This window comes from Astatotilapia calliptera, chromosome 13 (assembly GCF_900246225.1).
Source record: "Astatotilapia calliptera chromosome 13, fAstCal1.2, whole genome shotgun sequence".
In the NCBI taxonomy this organism is placed as follows: domain Eukaryota; kingdom Metazoa; phylum Chordata; class Actinopteri; order Cichliformes; family Cichlidae; genus Astatotilapia; species Astatotilapia calliptera.
In genome coordinates, this window is record NC_039314.1 from 29938786 (window position 1) to 29964684 (window position 25899).

The following is a 25899-nucleotide window of genomic DNA, read 5'->3' on the forward strand; positions in this document are numbered from 1 at the left end:
TCCCTACTGATGATGTCAGAGTTGATGTTATTTTATTGCTGATGCTTCTTAAACTCAGTGTGACTGATCCATCCTGTGACTGTCACAGCAGTATTACAGGATTATCATGATACTGTAATAGTTATGGATTCAAAATGTACTCTCCTTTATTTTTATTAACACATCATTAAAGCTTTAGCTTTAATAACTAGAGCATCAGGTGCACAGCACTCGGTGTTTCTGTTAAACATGTTTCACAAATGACAGACTGGACCTGTAAATCAGAACCGTGAGTCCTCTCTAATGGAAAAGCAGCAGCTCTGATAATAATTGTTATTAATTTGTGATGCTGTAAAGCTTTCACTTAAAGCACAGAGCAGCGGTCTGTTTCTCTGTGTTGTCCTGTTCTCTAATAAATGATGAATTTACTGAACTAAACATCAGAGAGAAGAACTACAGCAGGAAGGGGGATATTGAAAACTTTGAGAACTTAAATGTAAATGACCTCCTGTGACGTGCAGATTCTCTGTTTCCATACCAGGTGGAGATGGATGACAGCATTAGGATGCACGCCCAGATCCTTGTTGTTGAAAACGTCCATTTCCATTTTTCATCAGGCCCAATCTGGACACCTGGCGCTCCCCCCATCTGAGCTGAGACTGGTTTGATCCACCAGCTGAGACAGAGAGGCTTAGAACAATGAGTCACCGAGCAGCAGAGCGAAAAAACAAGACAGAAAGCTCGAAAACGAAAGGCCGGACGGGAGGAAAGCAGGAATGCAGAGAAAGGCAGAAACGCTGTTATTTTCCAGGGCGTGTCAGTCAGACTCACACCACAACAACCAAACCACAAACAGGCGCTGAGTGACAGCCAGCCGACACGAACATGAGGCTCTCGGAGCCCAGGTTTAAAGAGTTAGCCTGCTGTTAATCAGTGTTTGTGTTCATGTCAACAAAGCCCACATGCAGACCCCAAAACAGCGCCGATGGAAAGCGTCTACAAACAGCTCACAGACCGACTGGTTCACAGTTCAGAATGACGCACGTTTACGGTCCTCAAAATGTTTCTGAGCGCATTATATGATTACTCGTTAAAAAGGAGACTGCAGTCCCTCTGGTGTCCAGCAGAGGCAGCAGTGAGTCAGTCCCCACAGACAAACACGTTTACAGGCTGATACACAAACTGCTCGTCTCTGTAGTAACAACGGCCCAGCGAGTTTGCACCATCAGGGGCGTGGCCTCTTTGACTGACAGGCAGCTGTAGCTGCTAGCTGTGTGCTAGCTTCACCTGAACTGGACCTCTGCATTGTGTTTATACTGTTGGAGCTTTTTTAATGACATCACGTGACCAATAATATGGCTGCTGTGAGGCTACTGTACAGACTGTGTGAGGAGGCGGAGCTTCAGTTGGGCTGCACAGTGAAATTTGATTTGGATGTTACTGATTAGCAGATATCTGTGTCTGAGCGATGCTAACATACAGCCAATAGCTTAGCCTCGCGTCCAGACGTGGTCATCAAACCCGTCCAGATTTAGTGATCCGGTTTGGAAACACTGCCATGGCAACATGTGCCAGACTTTATCCTCAATCAGTCTGAAACAAACCCAAACGTCGTCCTGTAACCCGAGGACGATGAGACACCTCAGTGAAAGCGTGAGGCTTTCCTCAGACGGAGGTAAAAACAGCTCAGCCGTCACATGTCCCGCTCAGGCCTCACCACGAATCCAGCGCTTGATCTATAATGGATGCTCAGCTGGAAAGTTAAAACAGCAAACTTCCTGCAAACTCCAGAGGAGATCCTCTGCCTGCAGGGACTTTTATTCAGCAGGAACGTCTGGACCCAGTAAAAATCACAGAAAGGTTCATTATGGAGTCTGTTTGAAGCGATGCGGAGCGAAGCCTCAGAGCAGAGCAGAGTTCCTGCTGAGTCAGATCACACAGTTTAACAGGAAAACCGAAGCAAGCCCAGAAACATGCGACGAACTCCTCCATCAGCACCCTGAGAGATAAACCTGAGGCTCACGTCAGGCTGTTAAAGGAGTGAAGGTCACGCCCTCACGAATTCAAACCCAGGCTGTGAAGACTGGACCAAAGGCACTCACAGCATCGGGAAGGGACTCCTAAAAAGATGTGTTGCAGGAAAAGCCTCAGTGTCCTACATAGTTCACACAAAACACTGAGAGGCTGCACGAGCTGCAAGTTAGCTTTTGTGACTGAAACCAACATCTGAGGAATGAGAGCTTTACTAGAATAAACCTTTGAGCGCTCCGAGTGACTTTTAATGTGAACATTTAGGTTTCTTTGATTGAAGGAAAACTTTGTAAAGTCCAAGGACGGTCTGCCTTTAACCTGCACACACAAACGGCAGAGTGGGCCGCAGTTTGCAAAGCTTTCATATATCAGACTGGCTGATGGTCAGTGCGTGCAGCACATCACACAAACACCGGTTTGTTTTGGTTCCATAATGTGAAGTTTCTAAAACCACACTGTGTCAAATCCACAGTTTTAGTGTTTTTAGGGTTTTAACATCCAGGTTAAAATAGATGTGAAAACACATTTTAGTGAAACACGAATAAAAACTGAACGTACGGTGCACGAGAGCCTGAGTCCGTGTTAGAAATGTCCTGAAGTCCTTAAAGCGACTCAGCTGACTGGTTTTAAACCATCACGATGATGCGTCACATATCAAACACACCCCTTTGCTTCTCAGCCGTGTGTCCCCGTCGCCAACAGCTCACTCGCTCTTTAGTTCAGTTCAGAAACTTCAGTTCAGCAACAAGGACCGAGGTGCCACAGCCCGGACGTGCCCCAAAACCCCGCCCACCACAGCGTCCGACCATCAGGACATCCACGGCGCCATCTTTGGTGGTGACCGCTGCTCACGAGGTTAAAGTAAACTGTCGGTTCAGCTCTAGCCGGGACGGCACACAGAAAGTTTCAGTCAATAAAATAAATGTGGGAATGAAAGGATTCTTCTCCTGCTGGGCCAAAATCAATCCGTCCACAGGTGACTCGAGCTCAGATCAAAGCTTCATCTGTCACGTCAGCTGAACCAAACTGACGGACAACAGCGCGCCATGAAGCAAATCCCAACGCAACACTGTAGCTAAACAGTCGTTTTACTTGTAACTGAATGTAAAGCTCCAGCCTGACCTGCAGTTACCGGGCAGGTTTCCTAAGAGCGCCTCCTGCTGGGCTGGCTGGTACCAGCAGCTGTACTGTAAACTCGGTACGTGACGCCCGAGTCCCGCACCGCCTCTTTTTTATTTATATGTGAAATCTCCTGTGAATCAAACAAACAGCCCACATTATGAAAGAACTGAATCAGAACGAGTGAAAATACAGAGGAAGGCGTGCTGCACGGTAACGGCTGAGCAGAGGTTAAAACTGGCGGGCGGACGGCACGCGTCTCCTCCCAGCCTCCTTCCTCTCCTCGTGTACCCTGACACACAGCAACGACTGACAAACACTGCTGCGGAGAGCGCGCGGCGACGGCGTGGGGACGTTTCACAGAGTTGCATCAGTGGAACAAAAAAAACGAACAGGCTGAAGTCCTGGGAGACGGCGACAGGACTGAGGGGCGTCTAACAGCAGGCCAGCCCAGATCCCTCTCTGCACAACCGCACAAGTTCAGAAAGTCATCGACAGACTGAGCTTACCCTCAGTGAACATTTTTAACAGGCCGCTGTTGGTTTTACAGATAAACTGCAGCTCACGACGTCTTTGAAACAACTTCCACTCATGAAAACAGTTCACCAATCACAACAAGACCCAAGACTCAGCTGATTCTCGTTCACTTTTTTTCTGTAGCTCAAATCACAACAGCAGTCACCTCAAGGTGCTTTATACAGTGAGGTAAAGACCTGCAATAACAGACTATCAGCACACATTTGGTGACAGCAGGAAGGAAAAACTGACAGGAAGAAGCAGGCTCAGGGATACGGCCATTTCTGCAGCGCTGCCGGTGTTTTCGTTTGCGACGCTAGAATAAATCTGTGTTTATGTGAAAGACGGGCGATATGAAGCTTCTGGTAGACGGACGCTAGCAGCCACAGACTGTATGGGAGCTTCGCTCAGACACGGACGTCTGCGAATTAGCAACATCCAAATCAAATCCTCACATCTCACTGTGCACTCCGCAAACACCTCCAGCTCAGGTGAAGCTAGCAGACACCTAGCAGCTCAAAGAGGCCACGCCCCTAATAATGCGAGCCATTGTTATCTACAGAGCCAATAACAGTTCGTGTACCAGTTTTAACATGGGAGTCCGTGGGGACTGACTCGCTGCTGCCCCTGCTGGACGGTAGAGGAACTGCAGGGTTTGGCATCTGCACGCACTGGTTTTAAACCTCAGCATCACTCAAAAACAGCCGGAGACCAATCACACACCAGAACAGATCATCTCTTTGACCTTATGCTGTGGTGTTGTTTCCTGCTGACAACATTTAACTTTGTCATTTTTGTCAATAACAAATTAATAAATAATAAATTTAAAAGGATAAATTCCCTGCTGACATGTTTACAGATCAATGACATCACTGATCTCATGTTTCAGACACAGGAAGCTTTAACCTCACCTGTACACAGCCGGGTAGGGCGAGGCATACATGTACCTGTCCTCCAGAGCCCCGCCCCCCCAGCACAGGATGTATCTCGCCATTACGACACGGCCCCGCCCACTCTCACACAGAGCCTGTGAGAGAGCAGCCGTCGATCAAACAACATCCACATCGACGCCTCCGAACCACGCCGAGCTGTTGTCGAGGGAAACGGAGCGACGTCACCCACACGTTAATCTGATGACATCATTAAGCTATGACATCATCTGCTCCCAGTTCTCCCCTTCATTCGGCGCCTCGGTAAGGAAATCCTCCAGCAGCAGCGCCTCCTCTCTGATCCGTCTGCTTCCAGTCCTCCTCTTCTTTCTTCCACACTTTTGAAACCTCGGCGCGGCTCCTCTTCACAACTTTCCCTCTTTCTCCTCTCCGCTGGCCCGTCTCCTCGTGCTGCCTCTCTCGTCCATCAGCTGGCTTATTTTCCAGCACTGAGGGGAAGGAGGTATGCGCTTCCTCCCCCATTTGACCCAGGATGCCCCTCCTCCTCCTCGGCTCCTCGCCCTCCCCCCTCTGTCCTCTCCTTCCCCTCTTCCTCTCTTTGTCTCGTCTCACCATCCTGGAAGTTTTCAGCGGCTCGATAAACTTCAGCCTCATCGAGGCGCCGCATGAACGTGACTGAAAGCTTAAGGAGAAACTTGGAACATGAGGATTCCAGCTGAGCGCGAGCAGCAACTTGTCTTTAATGTTCACATGAATAAGATAAATTCAGAATTTACTCATTAAACTGAACTCAGTACAGCATTTATATACACACACATACAGGGGTACAGTGTGTGTGTCACTCATGCAGAGCTCGGCGGGGCGGGGCCAGAAGCTACACCTCGTCCAAACGCTGCTCACACATCTTCAATATGAGCCACGACCCTGTAACCATCACTCGTCTGCACCACGTCAGCCTCGCTTCAACTAAAGTGCGTTTTATTCACAACGTCGCAGAAACACGACTACACTGCACACAAACCGAAACAGCGACGGCTCTGATTGGTGGAAGTGTTTAAACAGCAGGTCACACTGTGAGGCTACATCTGTGCACAGCCTGCTGCTGCGCTCGACCCACATCACATCTTTAAACCTTCCAGCTGAAAGTTGATCGTAGAGTCGTTGAAAAGAGCGTGCAGCCGCCGCTCTGCACCACGGTTATCAGAATCCATCTGAAGACACACAACTCAGAGTATTTACAGCCGCACACGAATGTGTTTCAGCTCACAGTAACAGCAAGGGACGTAGCTCCACGGCAGAAGCATCACCACGAACCGAGGGGAAGCAGGTCAGAGGTCAAAGGTCTGAACACACAGACAACAGATGGAAAACATCCACATGAATGACATCGAGGAGGAGGAGGAGGAGGAGGAGGAGGCTTTACTGAAAACATTTCAGACTGTTTCTAGTTTTCAGACAGGAGTGGGAGGTCTTTACTTCCACCCTTCCTGAACCCATCTGGAATTTCCATCTATAGGCTGATGTGTGTGTGTGTGTGTGTGTGTGTGTGTGTGTGTGTGTGTGTGTGTGTGTGTTTTTACACCTATCCCTGTGAGGACAGACCTCCCACATGAGGCTGTTTGAAGCTGCAGATTAGGATTAGATTTATGGCGGGGGGCAGGGGGGCGGGGGCTGTAGTGCTGGAATGCATCATGTCCTCTTAGGATACGACGCACAGAGGTCCTTCGCGCATGTGAGCGTGAAGGCGCCTGGACTCGATGAGCGGGGACAAGGATACGAAGCTTCGGCCGTGATCCTGTTTTCATGTCCAAGTCTGAATTCCTCGCTCGCTGCAGCGCGATGTGAGTTTCTGCTGAGAACAATAAAGTTTTTGACTGCGTCTGAATTCGTCCACACCCAGCAGAAGCCGTGGCGCGAGGCCAAGAAGGAAAACGGCGAGCTCCTCCAGCTCGTGCTGGGAAAGCTCCCAGCAGCAGGCCGGCTGTTTCCATTTTTACTCCTCAGATGTTTGAACGTGTTCGTGAGCAGAGCGACGTTTCAACAACACGAAAGCAAGAAAACGTACGAATTCTTCCGCTGAAGCCAACAACGGGCGGGAGCGAGCTACCCGATTTTATCCCGCCCCAGAATTTAAATCCATATTCTGCTCATTTCCACCTGAATGCTGTTATCCTGCACTCCGCTGGAGCCCGAGCAGGAATACAAACGCTCCAGGTCGTAATCCTTCAGGAGCCGAGCTGCACGTGGGCAGATTAGCTCAACTAATCTGGAGAAAAATAGAACTAACGGTTCAATTTAACAGCCGTGCTGCAGCCAACACAAACAGCAACTGCAAATGACGCTTAGTCAAAATAAACTGAGCAGGAAATGAAATGTTTTATCATTTGTTAAAAAGTAAAATGAGTGGTTCAAGCAGCCCAAAGCAGGTGAACGTGTGAAACTGTGAAGATCTGCAGGAAATCTGCAAAATTAGAGTGAGCTGCAACGATGCGGGTACGGACACGGCAACAGTCAGATGTTGTATTTTGGTAAGTTGTAATTAAAGCAAACGTGACGGTAACATGTGATGTTTAAAGTCAGGAGGAAGCAGATGATTGGCTGCAGAGAGAGGAAGTACGTGAGGGTGGTGCAGGACACGAGGACCGAGGTGTGGAGCAGGAGTGACAGGTGGGGGTGGGATTACATCAGGGATCTGCTCTGAGCTCCTTCCTGTCTGCAGCGCTGACGAACAGACTGACAGGTGACGTCAGGCAGGAGTCTGCAGACAACACTGCGATCTGCAGCGAGAGCGGGCGGAGGAGAGCCTGGAGAGGTGGAGGCGTGCTCTGGAGAGAAGATGAAGGAAAGTCGGTGGAAGCGAGACAAAGAGAGAACGAGAAGGTTTAAAGATGAAGGTGTTCAGATGTTCAGACCGCTCAGAGCCACAGAGGCTGAGACTGTCTGAGCATGTGCAGAGGAGGGAGGAGGGAGGAGAAGAGGGAGCAGTGAAGGAGGACACGCAGAGAGGCGGTGTAACAGAGAAGCATGCTGGGACAGGAGGTGGTGGAGGCAGGTGATGCTGGTCTAATCAAATCTGTTTGTTTTTGCCTTATTAATCATCCTGATAAACAAATGAAACATCAGCTGTCAGGATGAGTTTAATGCATCAAGTGCTGAACTGGTTTAGAGGGATGCACTGCTGCAACACAATGGATGCAGCGGGACACGCTTCAGCTGACCACACTCCATCAGCTGATGGGACCCGCGTCATGTGACCGCCGTGGTTTGGTTTAAAGGAAAGTAACCGTATAAAGCTGGAAGTGGAGCACGAGAGGATGTGCAACCAAAACCGCTCGGCGAGCATCAAATACGCCATCTTTGTTCTCCACGCAGAGCACGGAGCAAAGGAGAGCGCCGTGGAAACGTGTCGCTCATCGTCCTGTGGGAGCAGCCTGCAGTCAGCCTGCGACTCAGTCGGGTCGAGCTGTGCGTGTTGCATGCTGCATGGACAGAAGTTCAACCATCACCCCTGCAGGCAGCAGCAACCAGAGGAAAAGCAGCTGCAGCGCTGAGTCGAGCCGCTGCTGTCAGGTGACCTGAGCAATCACGCCACACGTTATCCTTTAATAATATCACAAAATAGCCACTGACTTCCTGTTTCTTTGTTGCTATCGAGCTGTGAGCTCGCTCTGCAGCGAGCTTTATCGAGAGGATGATTTTTCAGCTGATTTAGCATGATCTCAGGGCGGTGGTGCGTGAGACGTTTGGGGATTTTTGTTTATTTAATGAAACATTTGATGTCCCTCATGTTTGGTGATATTTACTGTCTCTGTCTCAATATTTCTTATTTTGTGACCTCATACGTCTGACTGTGAAAATTCATATAAAACAAACTGAAACTTAAGAAATTTAATGCAAAAAGCCTGAAAAGTGTTTCCAGCTGCTCAGATGGCTGTTACACGACTTTAAAATGACGGTTTCATGATGTTTGTACGAAGCTGAGCCGAGGTTCAACACAGAAACACGAGCCGCCAATAACACAAATCGACTATTTCTCAACCATCAAACTTAAATTCATAGTTTAGTTCAGCTCACCTCGTGCCTCATTAAGTGAAGTGCGTGAGGTGAACGAGGCTGAAAGCTGCTGCTGGTTTTTTAGGCTTTTAATCTGAGGATTAACTGGAGGAAAATAAAACGAGGTTAAAAACAGCTGCAGAGCCAGAGGGTTAAAAAAAGAAACGGAAAAATGTCCCGACTCAGCAAAGCGCCAAACAGAGCCGAGCAAATGTCTGCACTCTCCATCTGTATGACACACACACACACACACACACACACACACACACACACACACACACACACACACACACACACACACACACAGAGCTGTGCTGCCACCTTGTGGCTGATCTGAGTCCCTGCAGCAGTTTTCAGCTCTCATCACTTTAATCTGCAGATCACGTTTGCACAGCATCCAGAAAGTGCTACAACACACACACACACACACACACACACACACACACACACACACACACACACACACACACACACACACACACACACACACACACACTGACACTAACCAGGAGCTCGTCTCCTCGTCTGGTCGGCCGCAGAACGAGCGAGCGCTCCGACTCACCTGATGCTGCTGTGGAGCGCTGGTGTCGAGCTCGCCTTCCTGAAGCCGTCTTTGAGGATGGAGCGACGCCACGACTCTCTCTCCGACTTGGACCTGACCGGAGGGCCGCCGTCGTCCTTGGAGCCTCCTCGGAGCCCCGCCCCCGAGGCGCAGAGTGCAAGTTCGGAGCGAGACGTTTCAGAGGCGGCGGACGGGTCCGGACGGGCCAGCGGGGCGAAGCTGAGCTCGATAATCTGCTTGGCGCTCTCGCAGATCTGACTCTGAACACACAGACGAGACAGCGTTATGTCCTGCTGCGCACAGGAAGCCGCGACCCGCCTCCTTTCTGCGTCCTACCTGGATCTCTGGCGTGAGGGTGGGGAGGTCGAAGGTGAATACGGATGTGGATCCCGAGGTCAGCAGGTCCACGCTGTCCAGGCTGCTGTACGACGTGCCCTTGGCCCGGTGGGACTCCATGATGCTCTCGAAGTGGCGGCTGAAGGAGTCCAGGTTGCTGTCGGAAGGTCGGCGGGGGCTGCCGATGGAGATCGGAGACTTGAGGCCCCCGTGGCTGTCGGAGGACTCGGGCGACCTGAGGAAGAAGAGTTAAACCGTGTTAAAGCCTGACTGCGTGTTTAATCCTGGCTTTCAGACGCTCACGCCGAGTCTCCTCATCAGACCCAACTGGGATCAAAGAAAAGTTTAAAAAGCCGAGCGGGAGGAATCTGAGGAGGAAAAGCCTGCACACGGCCTCTCAGTTTACACGCATGTGCGTTAAAGAGGATGAAAGAAGCAGGAGAGACGACTGCCTCCTACACAGGCAGCCCTTCTTCCTCAGCTGCAGCTCTGAATATAAAGCAGGGGGGTCAAATAGACGGCCTGCGGGCCAGAAACGGCCCACTGCGTGACATTTTAAAACGTGGCCTGTCATAGGCCAGAAAAGTAAGATACAGGAAGTCAGGACTTTACTGTTATGTTTAATCTGACAGGAGAAAAGCTTCTTCCAGGATTTACAGCTGAACACAACTTTTGTGGTTGTCGGATAATAAATCCTTCATTTCTGTGTAGCAGCGTCTCGTGTGATTATTCACGCAGGCAGGGCGGAGCTTTGAACATGAGCAGAAACCCTGATGAAAGTCGTAGTTTATAAAGTTTATAACGCAGCCAATAAACAGAAAACGTGCATATTTGTACAGGTAAATGCAGCCGTGTGCAAACAGACAGCAGACTGGAGTAAAAGCGATGCAGCGGCTGCAGAAGAGAGAAAAGCAGAGTTCAGTAAAGCTTCGAGGGTTTGTGGTGTAAATGAGCTCGATGCAAACAAGCCTGAAAACAACAATCTGAGCTTACATCGCCAAGTCTTTGAGTAATCAGTTACTCTAACAGCTCGACTATGAAACAAGCTGCTTCACTAAAGCTCACCCCCCCTCCCCCGCAGCCCCTTTCCTCGCCCTCTCACCCCTTCAGCAGCAGGCTGAGCACCTCCTCCTCCTCCTTCATGGCTTTCTGTCTCTGTCGGTCTCCCTGCATCCTGACGCTGGCCCAGCTCACCACTCCTCCTTCTTCCTCATCTTCCTCGTCTTCCTCCTCCTCCCCATCAACCTCCTTCCTTCCACCTGGGCGAGATTTTGGGGAGGGGTCAGCGGGGTTAAAATTGGAGTTTCCGAGGACACTGCGGTTACTCCCGAAGGCCGAGTCCGCCTCCTCGGCTGCCTCCGCCCGCATTACCTACACCATACGAGAGATGATGATAACGTATTTTAAAAGGAACCAGGTGAGATGCAAACAGGTGGAGGCGCACGCACCTCGTCCAGGTCGGTCTCACGGTAGCAGCGCAGAGGCACGGCGTCCAGGTCCGTCTCCGAGTATTTGAGGGTTCGCCGGATGATGCCAGTCTTGGGGGAGGAGCCTCGAGGGTCGGCGGTCACCAGTTCCACCTCGATCTGCTGGACCTCGTGATGAGACAGCTTTTGTCCCTCGGTTTCCCGCCCCCTCCTCTGATTGGCTGGTTTCAGATGGAGGGAAGAGGGTGGGGTGGGACTGGGCGAGCTGCTGGTCGGAGGCGTCGTGGACGGAGCGTCTACGGGAGGAAAAAGCAGATGTTCATAACGCCAAGTGTCAAAGAGCACAAAACAGGTCCTACGAAGTGTTGAAGCTAAACTCTGATTGGTCCCCAGTTTTCTGTTATTTTTATCCAATTCTAGTTTATTACCAAATCTTAGAGGCAACTTCAAGGTGTTCATATTGCAAAGTACTGACCTGCAATAACACAGAGAAACCCCAACAATCAACAACGCCATGTGAGCAAACACTTAGCGACAGCGGGCAGGAAAAACGGCGTTTTAACTGGATGTAACCTCAGAACGAGGTTCTGCATCCGGTCGTCCTTTGCTCAACTCAACCTGGTTACAGGATACAGACATGCTGTTTAAAAGAGGCAGAGATCTGGTTGGAGATTGGCCTGTAATTAGCTAAGACTGCTGGGTCTAGAGATGCTTTTTGAGTAAAGGTGTAACTGCAGCCAGCTTGAAGGCCTGTGGTACATAGCTGATTATTAGAGATAGGTTGGTATTTAAGGCTGAAGCATTAATTAATGGCAGGACGTCTTTGAGCAGCTTTGTAGGAATGGGGTCTAAAAGACACGTTGATGGTTTGGAGGAAGTAATTATTGAAGTTAACTCAGAGTCCAGAGTAAATATCAGTAGTGTTAAAAGTAGCTGTTCCTAATGATGCGCCTGTTGGATGGCTGTAATGGTTAAAAAACCCAGGGTTGCTCCTGCGCTCCTCGATCGGTGGTGAAGGATAAGCTGTTTGAGTCCAGCAGATATCCTCGTGAAACTTTGATGGATCATGGTGTGAATAAAGTTTAACACAGAGGAACCAGCACTAAAACCCTGGATTTGGACCCGTTTCTGATATTTCACTACAGAAACGTACGAGTGCAAACAAATTAGATCAGTTTATACACAGAAGGACTCCAGATAAGCTGTGTTCCATGTTGAGACTTGACTTTATCAATATCAAACTGTCTACAACGACCTGTTGGAGCTCAGAGTTACACCGACACGATCGGAGCTGCAGCTCAGAGCACGCCAGCGCAAACTTTAAGACTCGGTTCTGTGTCGTTTAGGGCTGACGCCCGGTTTTAAGTGAGAACGTACAGAACAGGAAGCGGTGATGTGTAGCAGCACCTGTGAGCACAGTTGTACTCTCTGTAAAACCCCTCTGAGCTTACGTTAAGCTGCAGCTTCGGCTAATTGGCTTAGAAGACGCTGGGAACTCCGGGAGCTCCGTGTTTACTCCACAGCAGCAGAGAAAAGACAGAACGGCCCTTTAACCTGCTGCAAACAGACTCCGGGTCATCAGCACACTGTTGCTGCTGCTGCACCACTACGAGCAGTCCCAGCATCAGTGCTGTCAGACGGTTGGAAGAACACAAAGCCTGTAAGGTCGTATTTACCTGCTGTGGTATCTACGAAGAGGTGGGTGTGGCTTCACTTAAGGGCTGCTGTTAAATTATATATGCTGTAACATTTACAGTGTGATGCCAGAAACACACACCTGCTGCACACGTCTGCGCTTCATAAACAGTCATTAGTAAAGAGCCGCCATCAACACTGGTATTTACCTGCAGACGCCCCGCCTGCTTCAGAAAGCCCACCAACACCGTCACTCAGCAGGTGACCTCCAACAACACTACTGTTTTAACCCGTCCAGGTGTCAGTGCTCATGCTCCCACCTGTTTAATATTCCAGTTTACACTCTGAGAAACTGAGACATGAAATTAGCTGACTGAGTGAATTATTGAAATCTAAGAATGCATTGGTGGAGCGTCGTGTGTCGTCCTACGACTGGACGCAATAAAATTAATCTGACATTTACAGATGTTAGAGTTTATAATAATGTGTGTCTGCTGACATAAACACGTCCATACTGAGAAACAGAGTCTGGACCCAACATGGACAGAAGCGGCTTCTTTCTGATAGAGTTTATGCGGATTTGGTCCACGGTGTAGGACCTGAGGTCAAAGGTCATGTAGGAACTGCCTACAGCACCTTTACTGCAGCGGCTCTTCTGGCTTCCGAACAGGAACTCCCACTTGGCCTGGGCGATCTTCTGCGACCTGGAGGACAGAGCTGTTGCTGATCCGACGTCTGACTGAAACGGACAGGAAGTAGCATGTTTACATGTGTTTATAAACACGGGAAGGAAGCAGCGGTGCGTTGGATACGTGCCGTTCGCTGACACATTAAAGAGAAGCAGAGTTTGAGCTGGTGCAGAAGCTTTTGTGCTTTAATTGCTGTGACAGTCTAAAGCAAAAATCATCATTATGTAAACGTTAGGCCGGTCCTGTTTCAGCACAGCGGGAGGAAACGTGCGCGACGGAAACAAAGACAAGTCGCTGAATCAAAGTGAAAGCTGCAGTTTTACTTTGCTTTCATTATCGAGTTATTGCAGTCGAGGTGAAGATGACGACTTACTGGAGCTCACTGACTCAACACACACTCTACTTGATGACCTCCTCTTACACAACCACACCCTCCTCCCCCTCCCATCCATCCGACCTGCATCCCGGAGCCACCGTCTGCCGTATCGTGGCTCGACTGGCTCGAGGTCTCCGGGGACAGACTGTCCCTCAGGCTCCCCGTCACTCCACTGGAGCTGTGAGAGGACGGCCCGGCACCGCCGCTGTGGTCCTGGACGTCCTCTGTCTGATCCTTGGTCACGCCCACACCCAGCCTCTGCTGCTCCTGCCCCGATGTCTTCACCCCTTTATCGCCCCCATCCTTTTCACGACTCTCGTCTTTGTGTGAAACGTAAACTCTGGGAGGTGCCTGACGGTAGTTTTCTTTGAGTTCGCTCCTGTCCTCCATCCACTCCTGCTGCCTGGAGGTCCAGCTCACAGGCAAAGCTTCCACGGTCGGTCTGGAGACAGGTTTCCTGGTGATTTCAGGGCTGTCTCTGGGTGATCTCTCAGACAGGTGATCGTACTGTCTTCGCTCCACGCCAGGTGACCTGTGGTCTCCGGTGTACTGTGGCGGCTGGTAGCGGTGCAGGGAGGACATGTCCTTAGTAGGTGATGCGCACCGTTTCTGCCGTGGGTCCAGTTCAGGTGACTGAGAGGCAGCTGCACGGTACAATCTAGCAGGCATGGCTGGCGATGCTGGTGAGGAGAGGCCTTTCTGTGACGAGACTGGGGAGATTCGTCCTGGTTTAGTGTGAGGTACTTCCTTGTCAGTTTTCCGGCTGTGGTTCCAGGGATCCACCTGTAAAAGCTCAGGGGAGCTCCGTCCATAAAGGGCGGAGTACGGTTGTGATTCTTTCCGTGCAGTCTTGGGACTCTCGGGCCGAAAAGACTCAGGAGGAGTCGGAGTTCGTCTCTCTGCAAAAATGCTGGAAAGTCTGCTGGCCTCCAGAGCTAACTTAGAAGCCACATCGAGGTTTAAGGATGGGGAGGCACTCCTCCTGCCGCTGACATCGCTGGCTGCGTCACTCGCTCTGCTGCAGCGTGACAACCTGTAGGGACTCCTGCTGGTTAAATTCAGTTTATTGCTTGAGCTGCTGTCTATCCCGTCTGTGGCTTTTTGGCTGGTGTTGGTAGTGTTAGCATTACGGGCGCTGTGATGAGAGGTCCCAGGTGTGCAGGAAGTGCTGGCAGGTAATACGTTAGTTTGAACCTCATGCTGGATGTCTGTGGGCCTCCCTGCAGGTAACGGTGGGTGAAATTTACTTGAGTGTCTAGGGCTCTCGTCTCCCATCCACGGCCTGGGTTTGCTCTGAGTCGGGCCATTGGAGTGCAGTTTAGCAGCTGGATCTGCAGAGTAAGACCAGCAGCTAGTGTGGGCACACAGATGGTTGGAGGCAGGACTTCTGGGTAATCCGTTCACTGGACTACGGGAGAGGGTCCTGTCCAGTTCCATGAGCTGGGTCTTGCACGGCAGGGTGAGGGTGCTGCGGGGCAGGTCAGGTGAGCCCCCCCAGGACTGGCAGCGAGAAGGCTGATAATGCCGAGGCAGGGAGGGGCTGCTGTTCTCAAATCGGTGACCTCCAAATCTGCGCTTAAGCTCTGGAGATCCAAACTCCTCAAGGGCCCTGTAGGTGGCACCTCTGGCCACTGAGTCCAGGTTAGCTCTCTGCAGGTAAGGTGAGCCCCGTGGGGCTGGACTCTGAGCCGGGCAGGTGTGGCTCTGTGACAGGTAACCATTGTACGACATTGGATCGCTGAGCCTCTTCCGAAGGTGAGCGGGCAGCACCTTCCTGCTTCCCATTTCCTTGAAAGGACTGTCCGGCTCATTATGAGACAGAGAATTTCGGCGGGCGGCCGTGTTGTGCACGTTTGCTTTCTCTATGTAGCTAAACGACACCACGGATTTCCTCCCCTCATTGCCCTCCACCCCTGGGACCTCGCAGTACCTGCGACCGCTGACTGGTGTGGAGGGCACAGTCAGCCTCCCAGAGGATGTTGATGATGGTGAGATAAACACCCTCCTCTGGTGGGGATCCATGTCTGAGGAACAGATGTGTCCAAGTGAGCCGTGGTGGCGTGGAACGGTCATTCCCGGTGTAAGGACTTCAAGTAACTGCCCAAACCTGTCATGCAGTGCATCTTCTTGAAGCTGGGCGTTCGACCGGAAGTTGACCGACTGCCTGGAGGAGGTCTTTGAGAGAGGCAAGCTGTGGTTCTCGCCCCCCATGTGGTGCTGTATCGGAGAGAGATCCGGACTGGGGTTCCGGCTGGAGTAGGCAGAGTTCCTCTGAGAGTGAGGGAGAACATCTGGACATTGACGCATCAGATGACTGGAACCATCATCTCCTCGGCCCGGCACCTTACCTTCCTCCTCAGCAACAGACCTCACCTCGACGTACAGGTGGAGGACCTTACCGGCCTGGGACATATCTGCCCTTCCTTTAAAACGCTCCAGAGTTCCCTGCTGTGGACCTGTGCTACAAGTCCAAAAGGTCCTTAGACTTGTTGGTGTCCAGCACAGAATTCATCTAGTCTTTGGTGAGGGGCAGGACTGGGGTACCAGTTCCATCCTGCAGCTGCACATCTTCTCTTCGACCTGCAGCAAGAAACACAGACAGAGTTCAAAGTTAATATTCCAGTTTATCCTCTACAAGGGTTGAATCCATAAAGGTTTGATCATTTAAGCTTTGCTGTTTTAAACCTTCCATTTCCTCAAGATATCAAATCATCCACTTCACCCACTAGGCCAACCTCTGCAGGGTTGGGTTTTGTTTAGGCATAAGCCGAACCCTTAGCTCCAAGTCTGGATTGGTCCACAGCGACAAAGTGGATGTTAAGAGGTTAAAGACACCTAGCATTCCTAAAACTTGGAGACTGAAAAAAAAGATCTTTTCCAAACCAAGAAAGTACAAACAAACTGAATTTGAGGCTTTTCCTGGGTGAATGCTTTGAGCATCGCAGAATGATCATCATCAACAGGAAGTAGTTATTATGTAACTATAACAGTTGCAGATGTCACTAGAAGCTACCAATCATATGGTTTCGACTGTACCACATGAAATTTGCATGTAAAGTGTGACAGAAAGACGTTTTCCACCCCACTAACTGCACAGCTTCAGGCTGATGATCATGTTTGACCTCACGCTTCATCAGTTCTCACCCAATCCTGTATTTAGGTCACAGTGTCCTCAGACTGGTTCACTGCTAGAAACCAAACACCTCATGTTTTAGTCATCAGAAGCAGAGTCCAGCCCCACAGTGTGGGTTAGGAAGGTGAATGTGTGGAAACTGGATGAGAACGAGTGAATTTCAGACAATGTCAGGAAAAAACTCAGAGCGGGAAATTCTCTGATAACGCTCACACTTCTTTTTTAAAAAATATATATTTAAACTTTATTTTAGAAGCATTTCCTTGAGATTAAAATGCATTTTTCAAAGAACGCCGGGCCCACAAAGAGGAGACCCGGCAGAGAGCAACACAACAGGAGGTTTTATCTAGCACGAACCTCAGGGACAGAAAAATGAAAGCAACGCTGTCAAAACAACAGCTCCTCTCCTCCAGGGTGCACCAGGCCGACTCCGAGGGAGACCGTCGCCAAACGCTCATGGTTTCAGTCCTTCAGGAGGTTCTGGGGGAACCTTGGAGGGGTTCTAGGTTCTGGCTCACAATTTGGTTACAGAAGCACCAAATGTGGATTCGACCACAACAGCTTTGCATGATTTGAGGTTCTTTATATCATACGTTGCCATAATTCAGCTCCTCAGATAATCCTCTGTCTGAAGTAGGCCGTTTAACCCCCACCCCCCGTTTCAACAGCACATGGGCGGGGCTTCTGAAATTACCATATGGGGGTATCCCCTCTGTACGATGTCATAAAGATCTAGAAGAAGAAAAACGCTGTGATAAACTGTTTATAGCAGTCACAGGATTACTGCTCATGCACAGAGCTCATCGTAGAAGGAAGGAGCGTTTGAATGTTTGGAGCGAAAAACTCAAAGTCTTAAAGTTTACATGTACTTGTTTGGTCGGTCGGTGAGGATGATGTGCGGCACGTCACTGTGACTAAACAGGAGCTGAGGGGTGAGGAGGCTCTGCGTGGCCTCAGGGAGATCTTGGGAGTGAAACCTTCGATCAAAGGGGTGAGGAAGGTGTTTGCTGTGCAGTGTGGCTCATTATCAGCTGAGAAAGACAAGCTGCTGCCCTTCTCAGTTCTCTGGTATCTACATGTGCTCTCTTGCCCTTGGCCGTCCTCCAACGGGGCGGCAGGAGCGCGTGGGCGAGCAGGCTGCGACTGACACGTGAGTTCAGCTCGTCTGTTAAAGGGAGGAGCAGAAGCAGCTTGACGGGTGTTCAGGTGAGGAGTCGGCAGCCACACCGTGACCTCTGTGACCGCTCCTCCTGAGCGTGTCCGGAGGAACGTCTGCGCAGACCGGCGTGTTTTACACAGCCCGCTCCTTCCATCACGCTCCATTTAACCACCTCACTGAGGCCGCTCGTGCTTCTATTCTCGGCTTTTTACAGCTCCTATCTGTGTCGTCGCCGCTCGCCTGTTCCACATTTTACAGTAAATCTGAGCTTCTGTGCTGCTCGCTGATGTAGGTCAGCAGTTTAGATCACGAGGAGAGGTCACATGAAAACACAAGAGGCTGCAGGAAACAGTGGCGTACAGGAGACGTTTGAGATGCTGATCAGGCGTGACACGTGCTGAGCAGAGGGTCGAAAGGTCATTTCGGTCCCTTTCAGTGTCGTCGGCGTTCACCTGCAAGCGTCTTCCACACGCGTGTGCGTGTTCGTCCTGCAATCGTGCGCCTTGCTGGCACGTGTGGGGGTGTGAAACGGCTTAAAAACCAGTTTTGCTGGTTTCTGTCAGAGGAAATGACACACACACACAAAGTGTTGCTGCTCTGATCTCCTGATCTCGAGTAGATCCAGAACAAAGAACCTGAACTTTGTTATTCTGCTGAGTGAACTTTAGAGCGTGCGCCACGGCGGCGTGCACGAGCAGCACGGCGGATGTGGAGCAGATGTTGGTGCTGAGATGCGAGTCAGTGCGCGTCTCCTCTCAGAAACAACAAGGCGACCTGTCGGCTCGTTTCTAGCTCCTACCGCAGCAGCTTAGCATGATTCATGGTTCAAAATAATCCTTCTTTGTCTTAACTCGGTGCTTCCTCGCCTCTCCTGGCTGCCCCTCACTAACCGGAGGTCTGAGAGCAGAGATTTATAAAAGCGGTGGCCTGCTACTTAAATCAGGCTGAACAGAAGCGTCCACGGTCAGAATTACCATGGCGTTCACTCAGAGGTCTGGTGGGAGGAGCCATCAGTGGAGCTGAGTGTTTTTAAGCCTCCTTTTAAAATGAGAACTTTAATCACATCTATACCTGCAGTTTTCATGTCCTGCAGACCTCTGAGATGAATCTGTGGAAATTCCACAATGGCTACCAACTCAGTGGGTGACTCCTTTGGTCCCGAGATGACCATACAAGATACCCACTCTCTATGACATCATATAAACCCAGGAGTAGAAAAAAACTGAGCGTTCCGATCATTATTAAAACACGTTCACCACGAACAGGAAAACAGGACAAACTCATCAAATCCACATCAAACTGTAGAGCAGGAAGACGTTGCTCTGTGATGAACGGAGAGCAGGAATGATGCTTTAGGGCGAGGAGAGCGAGGAGAGCGACTCCGTGGCGTGATCAGCGGCATTTACAGCTATCAGAGGGTAAAACCTGCATCTGAGGCTGACAGGGTCCAGCAGTGCTTTAATCAGATGTAAGTGCTGCCCTCGGGTTATGTCATACTCAGGTCCCGTGTTTCTGCACCGACGTGTTCACGTCCACAGAGAAGCGACGGCGCTGTAACGATCAACACATTAATAACAATCTGATCGGCGGTTCGTCCTTTTTGCGACGGCGTTTCTGGTAACAAACTGCTACTCTCGTCTTCACAACGAGCATCAGCTCCAAATAATCCTGACACCTGAGTGATGTAACCTGCTACAGGACGCCGTGTCAGGTTTTTGCTTCGGAGCGCGATCAAAGGGCGCTTTGTCTTTCCTGCAGAGGAACATCAGAGAGCTGCTTAAGCGCCCCCCAAACCTCTCTAAGCAGCTCTCTGCCTTTATTGAATCTGACTCCTCTGCTGCTCACGCATCAGTCCTCATCACCGTCACGTCCACTTTCATCACCTCCAGCACCGGACGAATCCGGTGAGATGGGTTTCGCTGTGAAATCTGCAGTTCCTCTAACGTCCACCTGAAGAAATCACAGTTCTTCCAGAACTGCAGCCAATCCGATTTTCTTTCCTTCTCAGCAGAAATCAAGCTGAAGCCTCGTCTCTGCACCAAAGCAGCTTCAAGACAATCAGCTTCCTGTCCTGAACAAAAACACTGGATCATCCCTCCAAACCTGCTTCATGGACAGGTGTGACCAGGGGGGCGGTGCTCCTTTTAATAAGCAACATCATCACAGGTACACAACTCGTGCCAAACCTGCAGTTCCTCTGAGGTCCAGCAGAGGCAGCAGTGAGTCCGTCCCCACAGACCTTTACAGCAGACATAAACATGTTTACAGCCTGATCCACAGACTGTGTGTGGGTCATTTCCTCCTTCATAACAGCTGTACGAGGGGAGGATGTTTTCATAGCTCACCTGGATTAAAGTCTGTGTTGTTAGGGGCGTGGCCTCTTTGACTGACAGGTGGACGGCACCACAGGCGGCCATAGCTCTCAGCCGTCTATTCGGCTTCACCTCAGCTAATTTTTATCTTATCCAGCCAATAACGTGGCTGCTGTGAGGCAGATGTACTAACAGACTTTCTGAGGAGGCGGAGCTTCAGGTTTGTGGTCACAGTGAGAGGAGCCCACTGTTCTCCGACTCGCTGACCTGGACACACATGTGCTTCAGAGGACATAAACACTGAAGTTCAAACGACGCATGGAAGGAGGCGCTCACGCTGATGGCGTCACTGAGAAGGTCTCTGTGAGCTGCAGCTCTGCAAACTGTTGCTGTCTCTGTGAAGTCATTTTCCAGACGCCTGGCTCGCATTTAGCAGCCGGAAAGTTTTATATCTGCAGCCAATTAAAAGCAGAACGTGACTTTAATTCCTGCAGCTGCTGCGAGCGCCCGACACGTCGCCGGCTCTCAGCTGGAACGACTTGAAGCACGAGCGCGTGCGAGTCCTTCCTCACTGACTGCGATCCTCACCCTGAGCTCTCCGGTCAAAGGTCAGAGGAGGTAAAAGAGGCTCCGAGCGTTGCTTCCTGCTGTCGTTGACAAAAGTCTGGCTGCAGAGGAAACACAAAGCAGCAGCAGCTCCTGAACTCTGACCTCAGTTTACAGCCGCTCTTGCACTGACGCTGCCGATCCTCGCTCACAGAGATAACCGAGAGGAAAGGACGAGGGTCAGGGGTCAACTTTGTTCTGCTTCTCTAACTGCAGCCGTGTGTTAAACTGCTGCTGTGCACCGATCAATAATTATTGATAAGGATTTGTCTGTTTCACCTGTTCGTGGTCCAACTTTGACTTCCTGATTCCATATATTTGAATAATTACTGCTGCTAGTTTCACTTTGCCTTCAAACCGTTTTGGTGATTTTATTATCGCCCCCTCGCTTTTATCTAACGGCCACTCAAAGGGGCCCCAACCACACTTTTAGCAGCCAAGCAATAGTTTCTAAACCAGACGACTGGAAACGACTTTGTTTCCCAGGCCTGTTCAAATGTGCCACACAGAGCTGTGCAAAAGTCTTGAGCCACCCCTCAGGTCTGCTGAGCAGCTCTCGAGCTTCCTGAAGCTCCTTAAAGTTCTTCTGTGGACATTGGCTGCTTTTCCTCTCCTGTTCAGTCCTTGTACGGGAGCTTTCTCACAGGAATGACAGTGAATCCCGCACACCTGAGCAGAGGTGCAGTTAGTTAGCATCAGCCTGTCTCACAAACTCATCATCTGTTCCAGTTTCTTTACCAAATCTGTCAAAAATGCCAACGATATCACAGCTTCTCATGAAAACAGGATTTTGTCTCCAACACGGTGATTCCAAAGAGCTGTCAGCTGAAACTCTGCACATCTCAGCGTGGTGTCAGTGTGTCCTCAAAACCCTGAGGAAAGTGGACAGAAGAGGAAGTGGGAGGCCATAAAAACTCGACAGCAGCTGAACAGGACCTTCAGCTGATCGAGAAGCTGTTCTTAATGAAGGCAACCTGGAGTCTGCAGCCATCTGTGAAGCTGGGTGGAGGCTCTGTCATGGTTTCAGCTGCAGCTCAGTCAGAGCTGTTGGAGATCTTTGATAAACTGATGAATCACAGAGTCTGATCCACCACGCAGGAACATCTGGAAACATCTGACTGACAGCAGCTTCCTGTTCCAGCATGACAACGATGCAAACACACTGTCAGTGCAGTGAAAGCACACCTGGATCTGACACCACACAGCAGGACACCATCAGTCACGGACGGGCCTCCGCAGAGCCGCCCTCAGCTGAGGAGACGTCTTCCTGAGGATCCTCACAGAGCTGACAGCTGCTCACACTGAGGCTTGTTTGTGTCTGCATTGTGCAGTTCATGTCTGTTTGCAGCTTAATAAATCTCTTGCACATTATTATATGTTAAAGTTCACAGAAGTTCATTCTTTGTGAACTCTGTCTGAAGCCACCAGCTGCTGTTCTTCCTTCCTGTTAAAACCAAAGTCTCACGATTACACGAACTAATCGACCAACCGAGGAAGCTTCTGTCCGCTGGGAGGTAAAGTCTCCTGATAACTGCAGCAGCTCCTTGAAATATGACCTTTAAAATGATTTTTTGGACTCTACATGGATGAGAGCGTTCAATAATCGTGTCTTACATGCTGCTGTGGTACAAACTGCCTTTGTTTGTGGAGCGTTCAGACACCCTGAGCTCTCCTCCCAGAGTTAACCACGAAGTACTTTTACTTGTTTCAGAGTATTTTTACAAAGTTTTACTGCAGTGAAAGGTCAGATTACTTCATACCTGAGATATAAAGAGTGTGAGATACCTGACATGCTGTCAGAGTGTGTGTGTGTGTGTGTGTGTGTGTGTGTGTGTGTGTGTGTGTGTGTGTGTGTGTGATAAGCACTCTTAGTCCTTCTTTTCCTGGACTCTGCTAATAGGATTCCCTCCTCCTCCTCCCACCACACACAGCTCAATCCACCACATAAAACCACACGTACACACACACGCCTGCCGCTGTAACCTTACCTGTGTGTCCTCGCTGCGGCAGTTGCCGTGGTAACCCGCCTCTCTGCGTGCTACAGCTGGTTTTATCCTCCTTCGGCCTCCTCTTCCTCTCTGAACACTTGTTGTCTGCAGCAGCGCCGGCTCATCGTGGATTTACAGACTGCGCTCAGCTCCTCCTCTTCCTCGTCTTCCTCCACCTCTACTTCCCATCTCCTGTAATCAGCTGACGCCCCGCCTACCCCTCCTCCTTCCAGACAGTCTGCCAGCCAATCGGGCGCTCCGCCGTCCGCACACCCGGCTCCTTCACAGCCAATGACGGGCAGCTGTGACAGATGGCAGCTTAGGAAAGGTGGGGGGAGCACGGGGAGCGGGGGGTGTCCAGTATCAGGATAATGTGCAGAATTACAGGCTGATTAAACTGTGATGTCACACGTCACTGCAGCGGGACCGGCCCACAGCCTGTGACCTCATCACTCTTTGCGTTACATCAGCGTACACCTGCAGGGGAAAACTGCAGCTGCTCCACAGGGGGCGCTCTTCTGACAGCCCAGTGACCACGTGCCGTGCTCTCAGCACATACACACATCAAGCTGGTACGTTTATACATTCGTGGCCTGTTTGAGTCTCTCCTGCCGACCCCCTCCAGAGATGAGGCGAGGACGTTACTCGCGGAGACAGCTGGGAAACAAAGGAGCAACAAGCAGAAGGTTACAGATTCACTCAATACGCAGCTGCAAAATAATCTGAGCCAAGCTGCACGGGTCCTCTTACCTGTGTCGCAGCTGCTGGGAGTGCTGGTCGGCTCCACTCTGGATCCAGTTTCAGGATGAAGAATATCCCAAACTCACAAAAATATACACTTGTTTTTTCCTGTTATCATTCATCATTTTTAATCTCCCGTTTCCTGAAACCTTGTTGAGGTGCCGATGTCTTTTGTAACAGCTGAAATTATAGGTTCAATTATAAGTTAAACATGAGTTTTTGCAGCATTAGTTACTTTTGCGTGACACACTACAGTGATCCTGTTGTCTGATATCAGCGGGTTCGGTGTGTGTTGAGTGCTCGTTCTTGTAGACCTGAGCATCGTCTCTGCCTCCGCTTAGACCGACAGCAGTGTAATCGTTTTCTCCTGTAAAGCACGGCGTCCTCCAAGAGCTCACTTTCAGAGGAACTTGTTTATTATCGCTCCGCATTCTTAAAACAAAGGTGCAGGATGGTTTCTGGCTGGGTGGTCTTGCCTCGCTCTGCGGTGTTTTGCAGCTCAATGCGAAGCAGCTGTAATGAGAATGAGAACCTCCGAGTCCCTCAGCTGCCTATTTGGGAGCATCTCTGGGTTCTGCTCGTGGGTGAGGGAACAGCTGAGCAGACAGACTCGTACAGCCATGACCTGAGAGTGAAGCCGAAGCTGTCCGGCTACTCGTCGAACCACGTTCCTACCCTGATCTATGACCACGGGCTTAGGGTGGTGACAGAAGGACGGGTGCAAGTGTCAGAAATGAGCTTCTTCTGAGGGGCGGAGACAGGATGTGCAGCTCAGTCCTCCATGTCTGAAGGACCCAGCTGAGGTGGTTCACCTGACCAGGCTGCCACGTGGAGGCCATCTGTGCTTAGACTACTGCTGACCAGGATACACAGGATATTCGCTGCTATGCTGACGACGCGCTGCTGTACCTTTAAGCCCCGTCATCGTCCCGTGGACTCATTAGTGCCTCGTCAGCTGTCAGGTCCCACACCTCCTGCACTCCAAACGTTCTCTCGTTTCAATAAATTCACTCTCGTGAAAATAAAAATCCAACCTTAGGTCAGTGATTCTCACTGTGGGCTCCTAAGATTACTGCCTGTGGGCCACAACAAGTCACTTACAACATTATTATTTCCTCATAAGTCTTTAAAAAAAAACTATCAGTAGAAATGTAACATTTTAAAAGTGGTAGATTTTTACATAACTTCACCTTTCAGAATAAAGTCATACTGAAGATGCACGTCTGGTTTTTACAGGTAAAATGAAATGTTTGGATACAAGAATCGCTTCTAAAATTAATTCAGTTTATCTGTTGAAGGGGAAGAAGCTGGATGAGGCTGGAGATGTTCGGGCTGAGGTCTTTTCTCTGCTCCCCTCTGCTTAAAGACTTTCTAACTCTCCGTGTAATAATAATAATAATAATAATCACAGAGCTGTTCTATCCTGATATCAGTGATCGTGATGAGGCCTGCTGTGTGCTGGATTACTTTAAAAAGCGTTAAGCTAATAATTTCACGTTGAAGTGAAGACGTGAAACGTGCGATAGAGTTCCTGCTTTTATTTGTGAGATGAAATGAGAAGCATCAAAGAGAAACTGAAAATAACTCGTGCAGTTTGTAGGGATGAAACGCAGCAACGACTGAAGCACGCAACAACTTCAGAAATGACCTCATCGTGTTCGAGTCTTCCACTTTCACGAACACTGTTTGGGTTTGTTAGCAGCTTCAAGGCGAGCACTGACAGCCTGAACACTGTTCGCCTGTCCACATCCACACGAATAAACACGGGGACCCGCTGCAGTTTCTCTTTAAATGACCTCAAATCTGATCCACACAACTTAAACATGCTCGCTGGGACTTTATTTTACAGCAAGAAGCCTTTTCAAGAACAAAGGGTCGGTTTTTGCTGCTTTTTTAGAGCTCTGGTTCCGGCTGTTTTCGGCAGCAGCCCAAACTCCTTTCAGAAATGTGTGTTTTTACCACTCCCCCCAGTAAAATCCACACTTCACATCCCTGCGTGTCATACTAAACCTTTCATTTACATCACAGGCAGACATTTTCATGTCCGGCATGCACTTAATCGACTCAGCAGCCCTGAATGATCTGAAATGTCGACTTTTCCAAGAGCCTGGCATCGCTGTTGGCACCGCTCGGCAGGGTGGACCATCCTTGTGAAGAGGCGCGGGGAGGGTTGTAAAAGTAGAAATGTGACTGAGGGAAACACTGTTTGTGGGGTCAAACGTACCCCGGAATAATGGGCAGGTGCTACTGCCCCGGGGGCAGACCCCCAGCTTTGTTCTCCCGCTTGTTAAATTTCATTCATGAGGGAATCATCTCAAAATGTCATGTTTTTCAAAGGAGATTCGCA

The 25899-nt window shown here is 50.1% G+C and overlaps 1 protein-coding gene across 1 annotated transcript in view; it reads right to left on the reverse strand.

Annotated features, from left to right (window-relative positions):
- The window catches only part of psda (pleckstrin and Sec7 domain containing a), a 48641-nt gene extending 22742 nt beyond the window's left edge, over nucleotides 1–25899 (reverse strand). The window contains exons 1-7 of the mRNA XM_026189008.1: nucleotides 22812–25899; nucleotides 13695–16193; nucleotides 13185–13287; nucleotides 10935–11209; nucleotides 10589–10857; nucleotides 9487–9721; nucleotides 9151–9410 (exon numbers count right to left, since the gene is read on the reverse strand). Of these exons, the coding sequence (XP_026044793.1) occupies nucleotides 9151–9410; nucleotides 9487–9721; nucleotides 10589–10857; nucleotides 10935–11209; nucleotides 13185–13287; nucleotides 13695–16025 (3473 nt within the window). The 5' untranslated portion in view covers nucleotides 16026–16193; nucleotides 22812–25899. The remainder of the gene's footprint in view (nucleotides 1–9150; nucleotides 9411–9486; nucleotides 9722–10588; nucleotides 10858–10934; nucleotides 11210–13184; nucleotides 13288–13694; nucleotides 16194–22811) is intronic.